Source organism: Oculina patagonica, chromosome 11 (genome assembly GCF_052425735.1).
Source record: "Oculina patagonica isolate OP01 chromosome 11, crgOcupat, whole genome shotgun sequence".
Lineage (NCBI taxonomy): Eukaryota > Metazoa > Cnidaria > Anthozoa > Scleractinia > Oculinidae > Oculina > Oculina patagonica.
Window position 1 is genome coordinate 23,984,003 of NC_135768.1, and position 17,159 is coordinate 24,001,161.

Consider the following 17,159-nt stretch of genomic DNA (forward strand, 5'->3'; position numbering starts at 1 on the left):
ACGCGGTTGTCACTGTGCTTGAGCGCGTGTTGCAAGAAGAAAACAGAAAGGTGAATAATTTCCGTTTCGCTGCAGGAAACAGCGTTGGTCGTTCAGAGCGAAAGTCTCTGTTGTACGTGATATGGAGGTTCTTTCCCCACAAAACCAATCTTCAGAAGGTAAGTAGTTTATATTTTTCCTGTTAGAATAACGTAAGTATTGAGTACACGTTCGATACCAAAGCGGGCGGCGAACGCGAAGCCCTCGGAGCGTTCGTATTGTTGGTCAGGCCTCATTTAATTTCGAGCGTTTGGTCAAAATTTTTGTGACCTTCGTCGCCTACTTTGATTTGATATTTATTTTTACCAGTTTAAATCTCGTAGTTCGATTTCGTGGCAGGTTTTCGCCACAAGAATAGCTTGGTGCTTAACTGTAACACCAGTGATGTTTTATGGCTGGAGGAAAGCGGTTTCTTGGCCGTGAATTATTCATCCAAACTACATCGATCTGTTTAGGCTTCATTACAGATCCAATTCTTGTTTAAGTGACTATTCTTACGGCTTACCCTCGATTTTTCATGGTGTTAAACCTTAAATTGTGTTGTGTGTCTAGGTTAAACGAAATTGACCTTCGTTGTTGTAACGGGAAATTTTATCTTCGTGGAATGTCTCATCGCCGTCAGAGCTATTTTCCGCTGCCCACAGAAAAATACATGTACACACAATAATCCTATATTGCGAAAGCGGATAATAATTTGTTTTAGGAGGGGCTGGTAAACAAAGCCATTTTAAAAAATACAATATACTGACAATATTTAGCTGAGGTTTATCATATCTGATAAGTCGAAGTTAAAACGAAAACAAATTGTGCCATGCGAAATTTCAGTTTCGCGTGTTCGATGCTTGTTCGTAGTTTTATTGAACGCAAACGGTCCGGAAAGTTTACGTAACAGACTTGTGGGAAAATATAATTTCTCTGTTTTCAAAATTAAATGTTTGTTTTCTTTTACGAAGAAGTTTTTCCTTGATTTTAAATGCGTGATGATTGATGGTAATTTACAATTCGTCGTCCAACGAACGAAACCTTGTACTTAGCTTCGCTACGGGTGTTCTATATATAGCACGAATTTGGCTACAGTTTTCGATCGTTCGTTGTTGGCTCTGTTTGTTTTGGTCTTGAGTAATTAAATGCTCTGTTAGTGTCTGTCAGCTGGCAATAACTGTCTTGTGCGTGTTAGCTCAACTCTCAAGGGATGACACGAAAACGTTTGCTCACAAAAGAATCATCATATTGGCTATTAACTTTCAGAAATGCGCTCGTATTGTTTCGTATCACACTGTACTCGCCGATCTTGAATTATGCAAAGCCTTGCTTTTGTCTTGCTAAATTGTTTACTGTGTTTAAAGCTTGGTATCACTGTCCGTAGACGAAACTTGATGCTGAAAGGATTGCACAAATACAAAACCCAAACAAATCACAAATTCGTCACAACTTTCATGAAATGCCCCAATGTTTGTGAAGAAGTTAAACGAGATAAGACAATAGAGGATTTATGAAACCGACAGCCTTTTATTTTGTTGAGAGGTAAATTGGTTGGTGTTCGAAGGTGCTAATAAATTCGATTTCTTTTGAACCACAGGGGCAAAATTCCACCTGCTACCACAGGGAAACTGAATTTGTAACCGATACTTTCCACTCTGTAAAATCGTGATATTCCAAATTGATATATATTTATGGTTGAATATATTGCAAGCCAGATGTACATTGTCTAATCTAAAAGAGAAAAATAATCAATTTATCAAGCCTCGATCTTGATTTTACATCCGTACAAACTAAGTTTTTTATTTCAATGTCCACCAAGAAATGTTTGCAGTTTCATACTGGGCAGATAGCAGCTCCCTACTCAATTTCACCATAATACAATTGTTTACTTTGCCAAGTTGGTTTATACGGTCACATAGTGATTTTGGTTTAATTTTGTTATGGTCTAATTGAATCTGCAATAAATAAATATGCATAGTATAAAAACTTGTAATTTTGCCTTCAAAATAGTGTTCCTGGTAAGATTGCTAATTATTGCTGTCAGCTACATGTTCAGCTAATTTGTATCAGCCACTGAACTTATTGGTCTGTTTATAAGAAGAAAACTGCAGGAAATTTATTGTCCTTGTTAGGTGAAACAATGACCCTATTTTGCAGAAAGTTTTATACAACTTTTATGATGTGTGAAAAGTAATGGTTCACTTACGCCGTAGGTGACAAAAGCCCCGCCGTAATTATACATATTGCTCTGCAGGTTTTTTTTCCTAATCAAAATTGCCATAATTCTACAGGGGTGTGGGGGGTATGCCTGAAAATAAAATAAAAAAATCTACATCCCTTAAACGTAGCTATTTCGCATACCAGAGCATGGGGGGTTCTCACATCAAAGTTAGATTGAGATAAATAAAAGTCAATCTTATCGGCAATACATTTGTCTTTTGTTTTGCTACCATTTCTAGTTTATTCTTTACATTCCTTATCATCCTTGGAGAATATATAAATTCTATCTTTTTTTTGAGCAGCAAAAAAGCAAGACATTGAACTTTAAACATGTTTCGCCTGACATAATATTTACAAATGATTTGCCATAATTGTTGTCAGTGATTTTAGAAATATGATTTTGAAATAAACACAGCCCTTGAATAAACGAAGCATCAGACACGCTAAAAATTTAATAAACACTGCACAGCATTTAATCAAGTTATACATTATTTCTACTCCTCCCTGGATGGGATACTAAATTCACTGGTGTCCATTTATTCACCTGGGTGGATAGACACCATAAGAGTAAAGTGTCTTGCCCAAGAACACAAGACACTGTGCCCTTACCACTATGCCAGTTGTGCTTTATATCCATATAAAAGGTCTCATTTGGAGGAGGGGGGTGGGGTAGGGTGGGAGTGGGAATGTGGTTAAAACTACTCCTTCCCTGTAGTTGCTTTGTGCTTGACCAAAATCAAGGTAATCTCTTACTGGCATCATCTGATATCTGAATGGTTTTCGCTCGACACCTGAACATTCTAACAGTTACACGTAAACTACATAATTATTGGCCTTATGTGCCACAAGGTGCGAGGAGGATAGTGATAGGTGATATAATTATTCTTTTAATTTTTTATTCAAGATTGGCAATCCCTGGATGATTCGTGGGACTCTCGTTTGCCAACTCCTTTAGCACTGGACTTCTCTTCACTGAGAGAGGATGACGACGTTATGCCAAACACAGACAGGAGCTTATCAAATGGTGGCGGCGAAGATTATTATATGAATAGTCATGGTTATCAAGGTCAGTACTTAATGATAAGTGCAGAGTTCAAAGAACAGAATGATACAACAAAACCCTGATAGGGGACTGGGAGGGGCTTAATCATGTTTTAATATGGTACAGTATTTGTTCATTTTAAAATACGCTGTTGTACATTCAAGTCATATAGCAACAAATTGAAATCTTTAAAAAAAATTAAAATTTTCTTGTTGTGGTAAATGTAAACATTTTTTTTTGTCATCATAGTGGAATATTTGCATCTCCTCAGTCTCTTAGTATATTGTTTGGGGTGGTCATATTCTTGTTTAAGTTGTCGTTTTCCGCTTGTGGTATATACTACATGTATTTATCTTTTTCCCATCTTCACGTCCTGCTCATCATAAACTTCCTGTTATTGAAGAGTGTTATTCACTTAACAAATAAAAATGACTCACTGCATGACACATTCTAAGTGAAGGCCAATATTGTATTTATACACCTGTCTACATGCATGTATACAATCCACCTGATTACTTGCATCATGTTTTATTATGGACTGTTGCTGAGAGGTCCACTAACTACAATCAGCCAATCAAATGTTTTGTGGCCAGTCCAATATTTTCTAAGTATTGGACCAGTAATTTTTCCACAACTGTTTTTAAACCATAAGTCCCTTATAAATTATTACCATAAGAGAGATTATGATACTGGAAGAATATCAGTCCTCTGTCTTTTCTTTATGGACTTTGCTGTTCTTGATACATATATATGTGAAGACCAATATGTATATAGTAGGACTGAGATTGTCCCGTTATGGTCCTCTCACTTGTGAAAGTCTATCAAGCAATCAGGGTCAACTTTGAACATATATTTGAAATTACTGGTAATATAACACTACCACAGTGACTGGAGAATACATAATTAGCCCAATGTTATTTCTAAACATGAACTTTTTATGTTCATGTACATGGTACACCACCTTTCTCAAAACCAAATAAAGAACTTAAAAAAGCATGTAAAAATTCAACGAAGGCAGAATTTCTGATTTTTTGAATGCTGTCTGTATAATTATATGCATGTGTATGTTAAATTACTGAAAGTTTACCATCTTAGATCTTAGACTTGTTGACCAGGTTTGGTATTAAATTTTTATTTCAATCTGTTATTCCCTCTTCTAAATTGAACAGTTTCTATACATGTACATATGTTTTCATTTTAGTCTTTAGTTAGTACATGTATGTTGATGGACAAGCATCATTTTTATTCACAAGCCCTGGCCCAGGATATTGGGTGACCACTCCCCATTCTATTGACAAATATAATGCCATTTACCAATGTACGTTACTTACCTAATATAACTTAAACATGTACAGTGTACATGTAATGGTGTTCACTTTACATAATTTTAGACTATCCAGCCACACCAGACAGTCAGCGTAGTGTTAGGACAAGTAATGGCTTCATTGAAGGAGACACAGAATATCTTCAAATGGCAAGAAAAGGTGGCGGACATTCAGGTAACCATATGAACACCATGTGCAGAGGACATACATGTTGAGTACAAAATTTAAATTTATCAATAAAAAGGGTCTTATATACATTAAAATCGCCCTAGTTACTGTTCCCCCTATACTGCATACATTTGCAGGGTGCAAGGAAATTCATTTTTCCAGCTTGCTCTTTGGGCAAGCTGTAGCCAGGATGTACTAGCACGAAAGTCATTTAAACTAGCGGCAAAAACTTTTCCCGAAAACTTTCACTTGCCTGTCAGGCAAGTGAAGGATACAAAAAATTTCCCCAAAAAAACTTTTATTGGCCTGCCGGGCAAGTGAAGGATTAAATCCACTAGTCATCTTCAAAATGCACTAGCCCAGGGCCATCGAAAATGCACTTCTTTGCATGCTGATTATGACTCATTTGATCAGCAGGGATTTGCTACAGCAAATACATAAGAAGAACCAAGAAAGATTTAATACTGCTCGACGTTTCGGAGTCATCTTGACTCCATTATCAAGAGACTTGTACAGTATGCAGATAAGGAACGCTACAAAATAAGCATAAAACAATGAACAGCCTAAATGAACACCTTAGCGCGCAAGGAATCCGTTTGCATGTTAAGTGTTGGCTTACGCATGCGAATGTACAACATTGCATGCGAATGTACAACATTTCATGTAGCGGCAAATTTGATTGCCTTGTGAAAGAAATGTTGTACATTCGCATGCGTAAGCCAACACTTAACGTGCAAACGGATTCCATCCGCACTAAGGTGTTCATTTAGGCTGTTCATTGTTTTATGCTTATTTTGTAGCGTTCCTTATCTGCATACTGTACAAGTCTCTTGATAATGGAGTCAAGATGACTCCGAAACGTCGAGCAGTATTAAATCTTTCTTGATTATGACTCATGATCAATAACAACATTACTTGGAGACTGTGTCTCACTGTATGTTGGATGGTATGCTATTCCATTCTGGGCTTGCCCCTCCCACCTATCCCGACAAGCATTTTTGACAGTTGCTCAGGACTGACAAGTAATTTTGTTGCACTTGAAGTGCATAGCTTGTGATCTTGAGTCAATGCACAGATCTTCCATCTTTTCTTGGCACCAAATCTAGTCTAATTTATACTGAACAGCTGAGCCTCCCTAAAAGTATGCCACCACAACTTGTAAGGGACTGTCTCCTGCAATCACCCAGGCTTTACATTTTGAGTTATTTTGTAGTTAACTTAATTTTACTATCCCCAGGTAATAATAGCTGTACTGGACTGCAGACTGCTAAATACAATTTTGATACATGTATGAATCACTTTCATCTTGACAGATCTGTTGACAATTGAGCCTCACACGCCCACCTCTTCACCAGCAAGAACCGAGAAGAAAGACGGACAGTGGTACAGTCACAATGGGGTGGATATTACAGACACACAGCAAAGAAAAGGTGAGAACAATTATATTAATTGACTGTCATTTTTTTCATATTCAAATGTCTTGAATGATGTTGCATCACAATTATATTTTTTGTTCCAGAATGATAATGAATTTTTGACTTGCTTCTCTTTCAGAAATGATGACAGTGTCTCTTCGTCCACAATCATCCCCAGACAGTTCAATAGACATTGAGACAGACACAGAATATCTTAAGATTGCAAAGAAAGGAGGAGGGCGTAAAGGTTAGCAACCAAGTTTTATGTGGAAAAAAGTGACCAAAAAATGGAGAATTATGTTACTTATAAATTGCAGCTCAGTTCTTATAACACAAAAATGTACATTGTACAGCAAGAAGTTCATTGACATGTGAGATGAGAAAAGAGGTGCTGCCTAATTAAGGTTCAACAAGTTTGCTTGTTTCCCTGCAGATCTGTTGACCATAGAACACCACTCACCCACCCCTGAACCAGTGACATATGACAAGACAGACGGACAGTGGTACACTCATGATGGAGTGGATGTGAAAGAGTCACAACAGAGAAAAGGTACAAAATTGAGTCATACGGTGAATCCCAATTTTCTTGAACCCCTGGTTTCTCAAACCTCACACTAACTCAGACAAAAGGTTGTTTAATTCCCTCGGATATAGTCAAACAATAATAATAATAATAATAATAATAATAATAATAATAATAATAATAATAATAATAGTAATAATAATAATAAGCGAATGTTTATCCGGGATAACCCTTCAGTACATGCGTACTGTTATCAACGGGCTCCGGCTAGTTAAAAATTAAAAATGACTGCAATTTCACCCCCAGTTTCTGGAACCAAATTTCATTTCCCTTGGAGTGGGTGAGAAACTAAAATTCCACTGTAATTTCAGAATCATTTCAGAATACTCCTGCTGTTTTATACTAAAGAAAAGTAACAGTGGAGTTAAGAATGATGGCTTTTGTGAGCACTCAATGCTTTTTATAAAGGCTTTTCCTCTAGCTTTTCATTTACCCCCGAATGGCCAGTAATTACATGTATTATTAATTTGTTCATTGTTTGTATTGTCATGTAATTTACTAACTAAAGTATGTCATTGTGACGATTTGTAAACAGACCTGTCCTTGGCTCTCAATGGCTTGCAAATCAATGGTGATGACCAATCGGCGGCAGGAGGAAAACAAACAGGATATCTTGATCTGGCCAAGAAAGGTGGCGGTCGCAAAGGTAACACAAACATACATGTAACATTAAATTTTGTTAGTTAAAATAACGTAAAAATTATTATTTTTTTTTAGCTGATCTTCCAGGTTATAATAATTTTTCTTGCAAATAATATACTGTACTAATTACTCAAGTAAGTGTCGCGGCGCTTATTAAATTTTTTGTGCCTCAAGTGCGGCCCTTATTTGAGGGTGGCGCTTATTTTAAAATTGGATGCTACAAACAATCTTATCTAGACGAAACTTCTTTTGATTGTCAGTATTTGTCGCTTACGGAAGAGAGTTGTTACGTTTGCTGTCCCAACAAAGTTCAACGTAACCAGAACTATGTATTGTAAGAATTTTGGATGGAAAAAATAATGGGGGAGCGGTAAAACATAATATATATCTTTGAACTGTGAAACATCGCTTTTTGATGAAAAGTAATTTTCAAGGCTGTTTAAGAATTGCTTTGTAGTGCTACTTTTTTTAGTCCGCATCGGGACTGCGGCGCTTATTCAGGGGCGGCGCTTATTAACTTTTTTGCCCCAAATGCGGCGCTTATTCGAGGGCGCTTATTCGGGGGTGGCGCTTACTAAATTTAATACGGTAGCTAGGCTGTATGTGAATTGCATAGTATGCAGACACAATTCGGCAATGTTCATTTAGTGCTGCTTCTTGACACAAAGGGCAAGACTGAAAAATTGTACATAGAATGTCAACTCAGGCTACAAACTAAAATGTACTAGTTAGCTAATCAGGAATTTGTTTTGATAAAGTTTCATTTAATGTTGTTTGCAGATCTGTTGACTGTTGAGGATCACACTCCATCTCCTGAGCCACTGAAGTATGAAAAGAAGGGAGGGGACTGGTATAATCAAGATGACATGGTCATTAAAGATGGTCCTCAGGGTAAGCGAGAGATTTCCAGTTTGATTACATAATGAAAATGAAAATTTTTGTAAGGACAGTGTACAGTACCGCTCAGAAGTAAGTTGACAGTATTGACTAGATCCTCTAAGCTTGATCCTCCCTGGCTTTGACTGCATACAACACTTTATAGTGCGGCCCGTTTGTGTAATTTATTTCTCGAGGAATTCATTCAAGCAACAAGCTAATTTTCTCTCGACTCAAGACTCTAAAATTTTGAGTTTAAAGAATCAAGTCTAAACTTGTGTTTTCGAGGATCGAGGCTCGAGGGACTGTCAACCCACTTTTGAGCAGTACTGTATACAGTGTATACATCAACTCAGGTACGTGCAGTAAAATCAGATTAAAGCAAAAGTGAACAATAGCTTATAACTGGTGGCTGTAATAATTGCAAGATGTTTCATTTTCAGATACTGGAGAAGTAAAGAAGCGTCGTCGAACTTTCAGTGACTCTGAATGTAAAGCTGAAACTGAATACCTAAGGACTGCAAGGAAGGGAGGAGGGCATAAAGGTAACTTATGATTGGATTTTACCAGTGGTCTCATTAATGGCTAGGCTCTGGGCAAATTGACCGAGTGAGCAGACTTTTTCCCAGCTGTTTTCAACCCTAGGCTTTCAACTTATTCATAAAATTCAATGCACCCATATGGCTGGTGCCAAATCCAAATGGCTGGTGCCAAATCCTTAGTAATGCCCTTTGCTTAACAAATCTAATGAGACCCCCGTTTAAAGCTACATGTAAAGTACAGTTGAAGTGTGATGGCCTAATGGTTAGTGCACTGGACTTTGGATCAAGCGGTCTGAATTCAAGCCCTGGCCAGGGCACTGCATTGTGCTCTTGGGCAAGACACTTTACTCTCGTAATGTTTCTTTCCATTGATAGCAAACTGATCCATACACTTTACTTTTTATTTGTTAAAACGCACCTGATTTTCCACCTGCAGATCTGCTGACAATAGACCCTCAAGTGTCTAACTCCCCTGAACCAGTCAAATACGAGAAGAAGGACGGACAGTGGTACACTCATGATGGAGTGGATGTCAAAGACACGCAAGAAAGGAAGGGTAAGAATAAGTGTGTGGATTCCCCGCCCCCTGCTGTACCTTCCAGAATATTATTTTAAGCAATCACAATGAAACATAGAGGATGAAAATCTGTCTTTTGATTTACGTCACATGAGATGATGACGTCACATCGCGTGACAATTTTCCATAACATCAGAGAACTGCCCAAAATTACTGAAAAGTATCCAAAATCAATAGAACAGTGCATAACAAAACCACACCCGCCCCCTTTCTGGATAGGGTTAACTACTAGTGTGTCTTTTGTTATTTATAATGACAACGACAATCTATGATGTGTCCAAAGCCATCACTGTTTCCCAGGGTATTGACTGCTTGCTTAAACTTCGAGTCTGTATCAGTGCTGTACTGTACTGTAAGAGTTTTTACTGTATATCAGTGGCGACTATGCACATGCATCTGTATTTACTAATTTAGTTTTACTGTGTAGAAATGGTTACTGTACCTAGCAGTCCTCGCCGATCAAGTGCAGCCAGCTCCATTGATATTGAGACCAACACAGATTATCTTAAGATTGCCAAGAAAGGTGGTGGACATAAAGGTTGGTAGTGTTCAGGGCAGCGTGACTTACATTCGGATAATGGCTGTTGCATCATGTTTGTTATTTTTGAGTTACATTGTGTTGCTCCAGAAATTTTCCATATCCCCTCAAAGAGGGATTTTTGGTTAAACCCCTCCACCATTCCAGTCCTGCTTCTTTTTTTTTTCCTTTGAAAGTTTTGACCTTTGAGACCTCCCTCCCCTTTGGAATTTCTATTGACCCCTCAGGGTTTCATAAAGTTTTCGAGTAGAAAGACACCAAAAAGGGAGGAGGCAAGCAGAAAAGAACACAATTAACACAATAAAGCAATTTGAAAGTAGGCAGGAACTGACTCTTGAGTATCTTGGAACTGGTGCACCTGGGTCCTGCCTTCTGATAAGAACCCTGCCCCTTGTAGGGTGGGTATGGATATGAATATTTTTCTAGAAGCACACATTGACGACAGGCATGATTGTTAGTACATTGTAGTATAATGAAGATGAAGTGTTCTACATGACTCGAGCATGGGACAAAGAAAAAATTCTGAGTCCCCGAAGGGAATCGAACCCATGGCCTACCTGGATACCGGTCGGGCGCTCTAACCAACTGAGCTACGAGAGACTTGTTGAGAGCTGGGCCATTTTACTAGGTTGATAAGTGACACGCGTCCTGCATACTGCTTGGATCAGCAATGTCGAATTCATCAGTTGGTTAGAGCGTCCAACCGGTATCTGGGAGGCCATGGGTTCGATTCCCGTCGGGGACTCAGAATTTTTTCTTTGTCCCATGCTCGAGTCATGTAGAACACTTCATCTTCATTATTTATTACCGAACTTAAAAAAAAATACCATCTTTATTATTTACTATTGTAGTATAGTATTTTAATAATTCTTCTCCTTGGGTTTTATCATTTAGTCCAGTTATGAACAAGGGTTATTTGCACTTTTAGATCTGTTGACAATAGACCATCACACACCCACCCCTGAACCAGTGAAATATGACAAGACAGATGGACAGTGGTACACTCATGACGGAGTGGATGTGAAAGAATCACAACAAAAGAAAGGTGAGTTGTTTCATCTAAGACACTGTTGATATTGCTTTTAACTGGGTGTTAAATTTTAAAAGGGAATTCCTGCTTTTTGTGATATTGCAGACTTGTCAACAAACATAGCCCTGAACACAATGATGATGAATTGACAATATTAATTATATTGTACTTTTATACATCATCCTGTAAAAATGCCCACAGCCTTGACAACAATTTTATGTGAAGTAATGTATTAAGTAAAGAAAATAAATTTGTTCACATAAGATCTTACTTGAATAAATTCTTCTTTAGAAATGGTAACAGTTGCAAGTAGTCCTCGTCCAGAAAACTTGGATAGCTCAATGGAAGTTGATACAGAAACAAATTACCTGAAGATTGCAAAGAAAGGAGGAGGTCATAAAGGTAAAACAAGAAAACAACATTTGTGGAATAAATTATCAAAATGAGAATGTTATAATGGTCACAGTGTAAGCAATAATCAGTTGATTTGTTTACGGACGTAAAACGTGTTTTATTTTGCTTTTTTAAATCTTTTTAAAGATTTTTTTTTACAAACCCGTGAATTTTGTAATTGGGTGCATCGCTCTTTCATCTTAACTGTAAAGCTTTGAAATGTTTAATAAGGAGCAAGGTGACTAACTGTGGTTCCCTGTTACATGCATTTAGCATAATTGTGGAGTAGGTTGCGCATAGCAAATACAATTTAGATATAATGTAGATCTGTGGGTAAAAAATAACCCAGCATAATCAGTACTATAATCCCTGTAAGTTATTTGCACAAATAAAAGAGCTAAGAGTGGGTTTCAACCACCATTGCTACATGTACATGTAGTTTCATTGCACAGAATTTGATATTGAGGATTGCAGTAGATTAGACATACATTTGTAATCTTAAAATTAATAAGTAAAGCTTTCAACTTTGCTATCATCAGTATTTGTCCAAACCTTCCTAGATCGCTAACGTCTTCACTGATCTTTATTTTGCTGTCTCAGATTTGCTAATAATAGACCACCACACACCCACCCCTGAACCAGTCAAATATGACAAGGCAGACGGACAGTGGTACACTCATGATGGAGTAGATGTGAAAGACACACAGCAAAGAAAAGGTGCATTTTTATTAGTGTTGTTAACAGATCAGCTCTTTACAAGTAGTGGGTGTGCAGAATTTCTTTCTCAAACACTAGCTCATTTCTTATAATAATATACTTAAGTTCTCTTGGTACATCATGAATACTACAGTGCCCCTTTAACTAGCTCTGACAAAGAGCAGATTTTAAGACAACGCTTCATAACGACAGGAGCTAGGTGATCAATAACGCATGTATGTACTTACCTATGGTACACATATTCACCATCCTGTAAATTGGCCCACAGCCTTGCCAACAAATTTGTTCACATAAGATCTTACTTGAATAAATTCTTCCTTAGAAATGGTAACAGTTGCAAGTAGTCCTCGTCCAGAAAACTTGGATAGTTCAATGGAAGTTGATACAGAAACGAATTACCTGAAGATTGCAAAGAAAGGAGGAGGGCACAAAGGTACAACTGTACATGATATTCAGTAGTGTTATAATGTTGCTATCATTAGATAACCATTATTACTGAATAAATTGGATTGTATAAGCCAGCAGCTAGCTTCAGTACCATCACATGTTATCCGGCATGCACAGTGAATGTTGGTAACCAACAAAAATAAAATAATGATACTAATATAATGATAATGATAAGGATAATATGTGGTTCCAGTAAATGTTCATACTCCCCCACAAAAGGGATTAGAAATTCCTATGGGTAGGAGGCCTAGGGGTCTCAAAGGCCAAACACTTTAATAAGGGAATGTGCATGTATGAAGCTTAATTGGAATTCCCAGAAGGCTGGGGGGGGGGGGCCCTTAGGAAAAATCCCTTCCATTGGGGAACTATGGATAATTAATTTTATGGAACTACACAATGATGATTATAATAATAATTATTATAATAATTGCACTGTACATAACAGATCTGCTAACTGTTGAACCGCACACCCCAAGGAGTGAACCAGTGACATATGACAAGACAGACGGACAGTGGTACACTCATGATGGAGTGGACGTTAGGTCATCCCAACAAAGGAAAGGTAATGGAGTTAAATGTACGTGTATGTACAATGTACATTGCTTGCGCAAGATGTGGAGTGCTCAGTATGTAACCAAGGCCTTAATACTAATATTATTATTGTTTTCAAATTCATAAGTCCCTGTCTGTTTTTTTATTCTGTATTTGTTGTTTTTGGAATAAAATGTTATTTAAAAGGTACTTCAATCTATAATTATAAATCTCTCTCTATAATTTACAAGTACCCACCAAATCTCTGTAGTTGGTAGTCAGTGGTTTTACATTGTGTATTTCTGTTTTTTTTTTTTTTATAGAATTAGCGGTAACTTTGGAAGCCCAACAGGGCACAGAATGTCTTACACCTGCTGGAGGAAATAACACAGACTATCTTGACTTGGCAAAGAAGGGAGGAGGGCATAAAGGTGTGGTTCTTTTTATGTAGTTTGATTTGATAAAAATACTGTACTACTCCAAAAGTCATCATCTATTGCTGTGGTTTTGCTTTAGCCACAATTTACAATTTGCAATTTGCAGCATTCTCAGCTAAGCAGTGTCAGTCAACATCGCAAAATTTTACCTAGGTTTTACCTTAAGGTAAACCATTGCAAATAATGCCATGCATGGTGAAGAATAAGATGCAGTAGGGGTTAAGCTGGATTGTTGCTTTTGTTGACCACTGTATGATTAATATAGTTTACGAAAAAACTTTAGTTGAAATACCGGAAATAACAGAAACATTGTCCAACATTTCGATGTTGCAAGCATTAATTATTATCATGGCAAAATGGCTCTAGTGTCATTGTGGTGTAAATGTAAAATGTACAGACACAAATGTACACTGTGTGTACTCAAAGCCAATTTTGAAGCAATTGTTAAGAGCAAAGCAGGTTTGTTACTGCTTAACGGCTGCTTTTTAAACCCTTAGATCTGTTGACAGTTGATCCTCATACACCCACCTCAGAACCAGTCAGATATGACAAGACAGACGGACAGTGGTACACTCATGATGGAGTCAATGTCAAGGAGTCACAACAGAGACGAGGTCAGTGAGTTTTCAGGCTTTCCATGGAATTTTAAAGGTCATTGGTTCAAATCCCATCGGAGCCTTTTTTCAGGCATTCCTTTTAACATGAGGGAGTGACTATTTTGCGATCAGTTGATGTCGACGTCACGGGCTACGAACGCTCCGATTTCCAAGCGTAGCTCCAAAGATGAAGAATGTCACATAAACCTTAGCTGTGATTTAATTCTCATATTTACTGAAATACAACTGCGTAGATCACATTGACAGATTCTTTTCACTTATGTTTTGAACTACTCTGTTACACAACAACAAATAACATTAATTTTACATGTACATGGAGAATAGCTACAGTACATTCGTGTACATTCAAATAATCATGTTCAGTAAACTTTTTTACTTTTATTAATGATCGAATTTAAACTGGTTTCCTTTGTTAGTTAACTGCAATATTTGATCTGTTAATATCATTTACGTCAATATTATCAACTATTTATCCTTTAGAGTCAACTGTGTCAGTTGATGATCAGAGTATCACTGAGAGTGCAGTGGCCGCAGGATGTAATAACAGAGAATATCTTGAGTTGGCAAAGAAGGGAGGTGGTCATCAAGGTAACTGCTCAGATTAAGGGATTTTAATTCATAACTGTATACATTGATTTAGGTAGACAGTGAAGACGTTTTGGCCTATCTTTGAAGTGACAAAATGTATTTTGAAGAATGGAGGGAGCTCTATTTGAAATAAACACTGACACCCACCTATTAAGGTTCTTCAGTAAATTCTGCATTCTCTATGTGGGAAACAAGGCGTCTAAACATAGGATCTACTTAAGATGTTTGTGACTTACTGCAAAAAAATGTTGTGTTGCTCCAGAAAAATATCCATGCTCTTCCCACAAACTGAAGAGGATGTTTGGTTACACTCTCCCCCTCCCCTTAGGAGATTCAACCTTGCCTTCAACCTAGAACAAATCATTGCAGCTGAAAAAGTAAAATTTAATTTTACTATGTGAATAAGAAATTTATGTCAGGTATGCTTTTGAAGAAACATTGTTTTTGCTGCTGCTACTAATCTGTAATTGACTTTCCCTTTCCAGTAGCCTAACAAATGAATGCACTTTTATACCTGCAGATCTGTTGACAATAGAAGACCACACACCCACCCCTGAACCAGTCAGATATGACAAGAGAGACGGACAGTGGTACACTCATGATGGCGTGGATGTCAAAGAGACACAACAAAGAAGAGGTACTATAAGTTAAGCTAGCCATCAATTATCTGTGGTGCTAATTTTATTCATTTGTTATATCACATTTTTAAAAGACAACATGACAATCTGTAGAGAGAAACACATGCTTTGGTTACCCTTTACCATCATCTTCAATGCAAAAGATAGAATAGTGGGCCAATGCAAATTATTCACAGAATGTTTCCAATTTTGTACAGATCTATCCATGACCCTTGAAAGCATTCCAGAAGACATGTCAACAGCAGGAGAAGTGAATGGAGAATATCTTGAGATGGCAAGGAAAGGGGGACGTAAAGGTAATGTTTCAAATATCATTTTACGAAAAAAAAGAGGGGCAGTTCCTGTTTCTCAGTCGTGTTCTATTGGAATTTCGGGCTCATAGTGTAATTGAAGGCACGGCGACACTTTGGTTTTTTGGCCATTTTTGAAAGTGCTCAAAAATAGCGGAATTCTGGCATATTAACTTCCTTTTACATGACAAACATTGTTCCGAAGTTTTTTTTTTTGCTGGTTTGCGCTTCCTTTTTGACATAAAGTCTGCAAAAAACTCAGAATTTAGAAGGGGTTTTCTTCTAATGAAGTCAAAACACTGAAAAGAAAGCTGCTTCTAAATTCTGAGTTTTTTGCATACTTTATTTCTCCAAAACGAAACACTAACCAGCGAAAAAAAGCGCCTTAATAATGTTTCTCATGTAAAAGGAAGTTCACATGCCAAAATTCAGCTATTTTTGAGCACTTTCAAAGTTGGCCACAAAACCAAGTGTCACTTGCCGCCGTGCCTTCAATTGTTAAATAGAGTAAAATGTATGGACTGAGTATGTTGACCACATTCTTATGTTATGGTGCAAGAATTGACCAACGTTTCAATGTCAAAGATTTTCAGTGAAGTGATGAATATTTACTAAAGGCTTGCCATCTTGTTGGTAGATCTGTTGACCATAGAACCGCACACCCCCAGGAGTGAACCAGTGACATATGACAAGACAGACGGACAGTGGTACACTCATGACGGAGTGGATGTTCAAGACACACAGCAAAGAAAAGGTATAAAATTCTGTTACTGTCAGTGCATTCACTGCAATAATTTTGTTCTTGTGTACATCATTATTAATGTTACTTGATAGTTAACATTTTGTAATGAAATACGTTTTTTTTTATCTTCTTAAGAAATGGTTACAGTCGCGAGTAGCCCTCGATCACCAAATCTGGACAGTTCAGTGGAAGTTGATACAGAAACACATTACCTTAAGATTGCAAAGAAAGGTGGAGGGCATAAAGGTTAGACTAAAAAAAAGGAAAAATAACAAGCTATAAGCCTTTTGTACCTTGCGCAGTTTTGTGTAGATCACATATAAATCAGTAATTATAAAGACCTGTAGCCTTACTTCCTTCACTTGTGAAAGTAGCATCTATGATTCGAACTTTTAAATCTCTCAAAGATTCCACCCTCGAAAGTTGATGTGACGTATTGTGTGACATTATAGGGTGACATATGGTTTTACTGTATGGTGTGACATATGGTTTAAACAGTATGGTGTGACATGTGGTTTTACTTTATGGTGTGACATATGGTTTTACAGTATGGTGTGACATGTGCTGTGTCAGTATGGTTTGACGTATGATGTGACAGTATCTATATCCTAACAAACGTGTTCTTTTATAGATCTGTTGACCATTGAGCCCCACACACCCACCCCTGAGCCAGTGAAATACAATAAGGGGGACGGACAGTGGTACACACATGATGGAGTGGATGTCAAGGACACCCAACAAAGAAAAGGTGAGTTATAGAAGTTTTACAAAAATCGTTTT

At 37.4% G+C, this 17,159-nt stretch overlaps 1 protein-coding gene across 23 annotated transcripts in view; it reads left to right on the forward strand.

Moving 5' to 3' along the window:
- LOC144630857 (uncharacterized) overlaps window positions 1–17,159 on the forward strand; it is a 30,983-nt gene continuing 13,824 nt past the window's right edge. For 4 of the 23 annotated variants that reach the window (XR_013566643.1, XM_078489210.1, XM_078489213.1 and 1 more), the window contains exons 1-24: window positions 2–158; window positions 3,146–3,307; window positions 4,675–4,782; window positions 6,090–6,206; window positions 6,331–6,438; window positions 6,625–6,741; window positions 7,310–7,420; window positions 8,197–8,307; window positions 8,736–8,837; window positions 9,271–9,390; window positions 9,839–9,949; window positions 10,878–10,994; window positions 11,271–11,381; window positions 11,973–12,089; window positions 12,412–12,522; window positions 12,982–13,098; window positions 13,391–13,498; window positions 14,002–14,118; window positions 14,602–14,709; window positions 15,230–15,346; window positions 15,545–15,643; window positions 16,275–16,391; window positions 16,515–16,625; window positions 17,011–17,127. Coding sequence is in view for 22 of the 23 variants with exons in the window: in XM_078489210.1 (XP_078345336.1) it covers window positions 122–158; window positions 3,146–3,307; window positions 4,675–4,782; window positions 6,090–6,206; window positions 6,331–6,438; window positions 6,625–6,741; window positions 7,310–7,420; window positions 8,197–8,307; window positions 8,736–8,837; window positions 9,271–9,390; window positions 9,839–9,949; window positions 10,878–10,994; window positions 11,271–11,381; window positions 11,973–12,089; window positions 12,412–12,522; window positions 12,982–13,098; window positions 13,391–13,498; window positions 14,002–14,118; window positions 14,602–14,709; window positions 15,230–15,346; window positions 15,545–15,643; window positions 16,275–16,391; window positions 16,515–16,625; window positions 17,011–17,127 (2,671 nt within the window). In the remaining variant the exon portion in view is untranslated. Of the gene's footprint in view, window positions 159–3,145; window positions 3,308–4,674; window positions 4,783–6,089; window positions 6,207–6,330; window positions 6,439–6,624; window positions 6,742–7,309; window positions 7,421–8,196; window positions 8,308–8,735; window positions 8,838–9,270; window positions 9,391–9,838; window positions 9,950–10,877; window positions 10,995–11,270; window positions 11,382–11,972; window positions 12,090–12,411; window positions 12,523–12,981; window positions 13,099–13,390; window positions 13,499–14,001; window positions 14,119–14,601; window positions 14,710–15,229; window positions 15,347–15,544; window positions 15,644–16,274; window positions 16,392–16,514; window positions 16,626–17,010; window positions 17,128–17,159 lie in introns of all 23 variants that reach the window. The other 19 variants (XM_078489219.1, XM_078489224.1, XM_078489226.1 and 16 more) reach the window with 16 other exon arrangements.